The sequence below is a fragment of the Castor canadensis genome, chromosome 3 (genome assembly GCF_047511655.1).
Source record: "Castor canadensis chromosome 3, mCasCan1.hap1v2, whole genome shotgun sequence".
NCBI classification, from domain to species: Eukaryota; Metazoa; Chordata; class Mammalia; order Rodentia; family Castoridae; genus Castor; species Castor canadensis.
Genome location: NC_133388.1, coordinates 31,804,153 through 31,810,246, shown reverse-complemented (window position 1 = coordinate 31,810,246; position 6,094 = coordinate 31,804,153). Strand labels below are relative to the sequence as shown.

At 48.9% G+C, this 6,094-nt stretch overlaps 1 protein-coding gene across 1 annotated transcript; it reads left to right on the top strand.

The window, feature by feature from the left end:
• Positions 1-397: 397 nt before the first annotated feature.
• Positions 398-3,789, top strand: Fos (Fos proto-oncogene, AP-1 transcription factor subunit). Its single transcript, XM_020175638.2, has 4 exons — positions 398-708; positions 1,480-1,731; positions 2,125-2,232; positions 2,353-3,789. Exons 1-4 carry the CDS (start codon positions 568-570, stop codon positions 2,992-2,994), a joined length of 1,143 nt encoding a protein of 380 aa, XP_020031227.1. The 5' UTR covers positions 398-567; the 3' UTR covers positions 2,995-3,789.
• Positions 3,790-6,094: the final 2,305 nt, after the last annotated feature.

Below are 6,094 nucleotides of genomic sequence, written 5' to 3'. Positions count from 1 at the left end.
TCCCCCGCCGCGGCCCCCGCCTCCCCCCGCTCAGCACCCCTAGTGTTGGCTGCAGCCCGCAAGCAGTTCCCGTCAATCCCTCCCCACTTTACACAGGATGTCCATATTAGGACATCTGCGTCAGCAGGTTTCCACGGCCGTTCCCTGTAGTGGTGGGGGGAGCCATCCCCGAAATCCCACATATTGAGGGTCCACGAGACCCCTAAGACCCCGGTCGCGATCGCCCATAGGGTAAAGACACATAATAAGACGGGGGCAAGGGGCTGCGAGCGCGGCGTAGGCAGCAGGGCGGCCGCAGAGGTCCCCGGGAACTCGCTCGTCCCCTCCAGTGCCACGGTTCCGCCCAGTGACGTATATTAGCTTCATTCATGAATGCAGTTATAAAAGCAGTGGCTGCTGCGACTACTACTCAAACCGCATCTGCAGCGAGCAGCCGAGAAGCCTGGACAGAGCCGGCGGCGGCGGCGCAGCGAGCGAGCAGTGACCGCACTCCCACCCAGCTCTGCTCCACAGCTCCCACCTGTCTCCTCCCCTCGGCCCCTCGCCCGGCTTTCACTAACTGCGACCATGATGTTCTCGGGCTTCAACGCCGACTACGAGGCGTCATCCTCCCGCTGCAGCAGCGCCTCCCCGGCCGGGGACAGTCTCTCCTACTACCATTCACCCGCCGACTCCTTCTCCAGCATGGGGTCTCCCGTCAATGCGCAGGTAAGGCTGGCTTTGTGTCGCTGCGGGGTCTGGGACCCGGGGTCGCTGGGGAGAGGACACCGGGGCAGGACGCACAGTGACACCAGTTTTGGGAGGGGGTCTCTCTGAAAGCCTTGGGAGAGAGGCTGTCGCAGCTGGAGCCCACCTAGGACTTGTTCTGAGCGCACGCAAGCTTGTCATAATAACACTTGATTTTTATTTTCTGCGGCCGCTTCATCCTGAAGTCCGCACTTTATGACTTGTCTCTGATATTAGCTGGGACAAACGTGTCCCAAGCAAAGACTTGCTAACTACAGCCTGGCTCCTTTGAGGAGGCGGCAAAAAGCGACAGTTCCTCCACCCCACCCCCCCACCCCGTCCCCCAGGCAGCTTGGAGCAGAGAGGAGGGGGAAGGGAGGAGGGTGCAGCGGGCGGGTGTGTAAGGCAGTTTCATTGATAAAAAGCGAGTTCATTCTGGAGACTCCGGAGCGGCGCCTGCGTCAGCGCAGACGTCAGGGATATTTATAACAAACCCCCTTTCAAGCGAGTGATGCTGGAGGGATAACGGGAACGCAGCAGCAGCAGGATGGAGGAGAAAGGCACCGCGCTGCGGAATTCTTGGGAGGAAAAGGAGAGAGTTTTCCATCCAGGAGGAGAGGCATATAAGACGCGAGCAGTCTATAACCAGACTGTTTCGTCCTCTCTCCCTGCTGCATGCGGCACTAACTCCGCTCGCTCCACCTGTGTCTGAAACCTGCTCGCTCACGTCAGCTCTCTCCTGTTTTGTTTCAGGACTTCTGCACGGATCTGTCTGTCTCCAGTGCCAACTTCATTCCCACGGTGACTGCTATCTCCACCAGCCCGGATCTGCAGTGGCTGGTGCAGCCCACCCTGGTCTCCTCCGTGGCCCCATCGCAGACCAGAGCCCCCCACCCATACGGAGTTCCCACCCCCTCGGCTGGGGCTTACTCCAGGACTGGAGTGGTGAAGACCATGACAGGAGGCAGAGCACAGAGCATCGGCAGGAGGGGCAAAGTAGAACAGGTGAGGAGATGTTCTGTATGTGTGCGGGGGGAGGGGGGGGACAGCGGATACAAGGGAACCCAGTAGAGAGGGTGCAGTCCTGATGGCACTGATTGCACTTCTCGACCCAGAATCCTGGCTCCAAGCCCTTTTCATCCCCAGTAGTCTCTGATAATCCACCCCAATAAGTAGCCTATTAGTTTCTTACCAATAGTTTCCTAGTTCATGCTTTAGCCTGGCTTCTCTTTGTTCCCTTGCTTCACTTTAAACAAGTCACACCCAGCCTGCAACTGCAGGTTAGCAATGACTTTCACAGAGAGGTGCCAAAGCTGCAGAAGCCAGTTTCACTGGGATAGGTGAATGGAGGTGTTGGCAGACACTGTTACTGAATGTTGATCTTTTTTATTATTCTAGTTATCTCCTGAAGAAGAAGAGAAAAGGAGAATCCGAAGGGAAAGGAATAAGATGGCTGCAGCCAAATGCCGAAACCGGAGGAGGGAGCTCACGGATACTCTCCAAGCGGTAGGTAGAGCCTGTGGCTCACAGCTTTTTAAAACTTAGGGCAAGTTGGAGATTGGGTTAGGGAGCAGGGCCCTTGAGCAAGACTGTGTCTTATGCACCTCTTTATCTCTCTGCATACAGGAGACAGACCAACTTGAAGACGAGAAGTCTGCTTTGCAGACTGAGATTGCCAACCTGCTGAAGGAGAAGGAAAAACTGGAGTTCATCCTGGCAGCTCACCGACCTGCCTGCAAGATCCCCGATGACCTGGGCTTCCCAGAAGAGATGTCGGTGGCATCCCTGGATTTGAGTGGGGGCCTGCCAGAGGCTGCCACCCCAGAGTCTGAGGAGGCCTTCACCCTGCCCCTTCTCAATGATCCTGAGCCCAAGCCATCGGTGGAGCCCGTCAAAAGCATCAGCAGCATGGAGCTGAAGGCTGAGCCCTTTGATGACTTCCTGTTCCCGGCATCATCCAGGCCCAGTGGCTCTGAGACCGCCCGCTCTGTGCCAGACATGGACTTGTCTGGTTCCTTCTATGCAGCAGACTGGGAGCCCCTGCATAGTGGCTCCCTGGGGATGGGGCCCATGGCCACAGAGTTGGAGCCCCTGTGCACCCCTGTGGTTACCTGTACTCCCAGCTGCACTACTTACACGTCTTCCTTCGTCTTCACCTATCCCGAGGCTGACTCCTTCCCCAGCTGCGCAGCTGCCCACCGCAAGGGCAGCAGCAGCAACGAGCCCTCCTCTGACTCACTCAGCTCACCCACACTGCTGGCCCTGTGAGCAGCCAGGAAGGGGAGGCAGCTGGCACCTGCAAGTGCCACTGCCTGAGCTGGTGCATTACAGAGAGAACACGTCTTCCCTCAAGGGTTCCTGTAGACCTAGGGAGGACCTTATCTGTGCGTGAAACACACCAGGCTGTGGGCCTCAAGGACTTGAAAGCATCCACGTGTGGACTCAAGTCCTTACCTCTTCTGGAGATGTAGCGAAACGCATGGAGTGTGTATTGTTCCCAGTAACACATCTGAGAGCTGGTAGTTAGTAGCATGTCGAGCCAGGCCTGGGTCTGTATTTCTTTTCTCTTTCTCTTAGTCTTCTCATAGCATTAACTAATCTATTGGGTTCATTATTGGAATTAACTTGGTGCTGGATATTTTCAAATTGTATCTAGTGCAGCTGATTTTAACAATAACTACTGTGTTCCTGGCAATAGTGTGTTCTGATTAGAAATGACCAATATTAAACTAAGAAAAGATATACTTTATTTTCTAGTAGATAGAAATAGCTATATCCATGTACTGTAGTCTTTCTTCAACATCACTGTCCATTGTAATGTTACTGATCATGCATTGTTGAGGTGGTCTGAATGTTCTGACATTAACAGTTTTCCATGAAAACGTTTTATTGTGTTTTTAATTTATTTATTAAGATGGATTCTCAGATATTTATATTTTTATTTTATTTTTTTCTACCTTGAGGTCTTTTGACATGTGGAAAGTGAATTCGAATGAAAAATTTAAGCATTGTTTGCTTATTGTTCTAAGACATTGTCAATAAAAGCATTTAAGTTGAATGCGACTACACCTGTACTCTTTTCATTTTGGGAGTTTTGTAAGGTCCTGAAAGGTATTATTGGAGACCAGCTTGTCAAGAAGGATAGCTCCCGGAGGGAGACACACCCCTTTGATTCCTTATCAAAGAGGAGAAACAAACTTGTTTTGGGCTATTTTATGAATATGTGTCTCTACATTGCAGCGCTAAGATTCTCTGCTTATGTGTTGCTGTGCAAAGGGGAGACACATCTTCCTACTTTTTCTGTTTTTTGGGGGAATGGGGGAGAGGAATATTTAAATTTAGTGCAAATCTTAGATTTCCATGTTTTCATCTTAAAGGAATCCTTTGAGCAAACAAAGCTAAGCATTACACAAACTTTTTCTCCCCATACTGGGGATTGAACCCAGTCCTTGCACATGCTAGGCAAGTATTCTACCACTGAGATATACCTCCATCCCTATTTTAACTTTTTAATTTTATTTTAATTATTTTTGGTGGGACTGGGGTTTGAATTTAGGGCTTCAAGCTTGCAAAGCAGGACCTCTACCACTTGAACCACACCTCCAGTTCATTTTGCTCTGGTTATTTTGGAGACAGGTCTTGTGAAATATTTGCCTCAATCCTCCTGATCTCAACCTCCCAAGTAGCTAGGATTACAGGTGTGAGCCACTGGTGCTTGGCTGTATTTTAACTTTATATACCCACAAAATCATGTGAAGGGTTCATCTACCTAAAGGTGAAGAATGGTTGGAATGGATGACTTTCTCAATATTCCACCTTAGGAATTAGAACCTTTACTTCCTACTCTGTCTAACCCATCAGGCTGAACTGCTTTAATACTTGGTTTGGAAAAGGTTTTCCTTTGGCTAGAGATGTAGCTCTGTGGTTTAGCGTTTGCCTAACATACATAAGGCCCTGGGTTCAACCCCTAGCACCACAAAAAAAAATTTTTAAATGTTTTTCTTGGTTAAGATTAAAACAAAACAAAACAAAAAACAAACCTTTTTCCATCTTTAAGACACACACACACACACACACACACACACACACACACACACTTGTCCTTTCTCAAGGGGAAAAAAGGGTCTATTGTCTTATCCCCTAGTGAAGAGAGTATTGTAATGTCTGAAGTTGCTTTAACACCATATGCCTCCATTTGGCTTACCACAGGGAGAAAAGTTGGCTCTGAGAATTAAAAAGTGATCTCAAACAGCACACAAATCATGGCTGATCATTCTGTAAATAAAAAGTTACATAATAGCTCAATTAAGAAATCAACATGACTGAATAAGCTTTAACTTAGAAATGCTTCATTCAAGGAAGAACATGCCCTTTGTCTGGGACACCTCTGGTAATGGGCCACTTACACGCACACCTACAAGCCATAAAGGAAGGAGACTGTGCCCTTCTACCCTTGCTCTTAACTCTCTAGCAGGTGTCAAGCTTGAGAGCCAGAGACAATGTTTCCACACATGCTGGGTGGGTGAAAGTGGAGCCTCAAGACCTGCCTGTCCCCTAATGCTCTGGTGATAATGAAATCACTGGGTAGTCATGATATCACACTGGGTCAAGTTAAAAGTTTTAATCTAAACTGACAGTTCCACTAAGTTTGAGGTTCTCACTTATGCTCTCTTCTCATAATAACTGACAGACATTTGAAAGCAACTTACTCATGGCTCTTTAGAGCACTCATGTATCACTTACCACTTGCATATTGTTTTTTTTGCCAGTGTTGCAAAAATGAAAGTGGCCTTAGACTTGATGTTTGCTGTTCAGAGAGTAAATACCCTTCCTATATCCTTTAAGCAGAACCTAAACTAAATACAGAATTAATATAACCAACACCCAGATAGGACATAACAAAGTGATCAGGCTTGTAAGGAACCCAGCTGGCTCCCTCAAATACATGGCAATGACAACCTTGGAAAGAGAGTTGTCAGACAAAGAAGAGCACTGAACCTCCATCCCTGGACATTAATGGCCCTTGGCAGTACCATGCTTGACTGAGAAGGGAAGCAATGCTTCCCCTTTGACAGCCCTGACACAAGCCCTTCCTCTAGTTCACCATAGTCCAGGCTGCTCCATCAACAAGACCGCATTAAAACTCCAGCGAAGGCTGAATTTGGTGGTGCACTTCTGTAATCCCAGTACTCAGGAGGGTGAGGCAGGAGGATCCTGAGTCTAAGACCAGCCTGGGTTACATAGCAAGATTCTTTTGCAAAAATAAATAGGGCTGGGGGCATGGCTCAAGTGGTAGAACACCCGACTAGCAAGCATGAGGCCCTAAGTTCAAACACTAGTGCCGCAAAAAAAAAAAATAATAAATGAA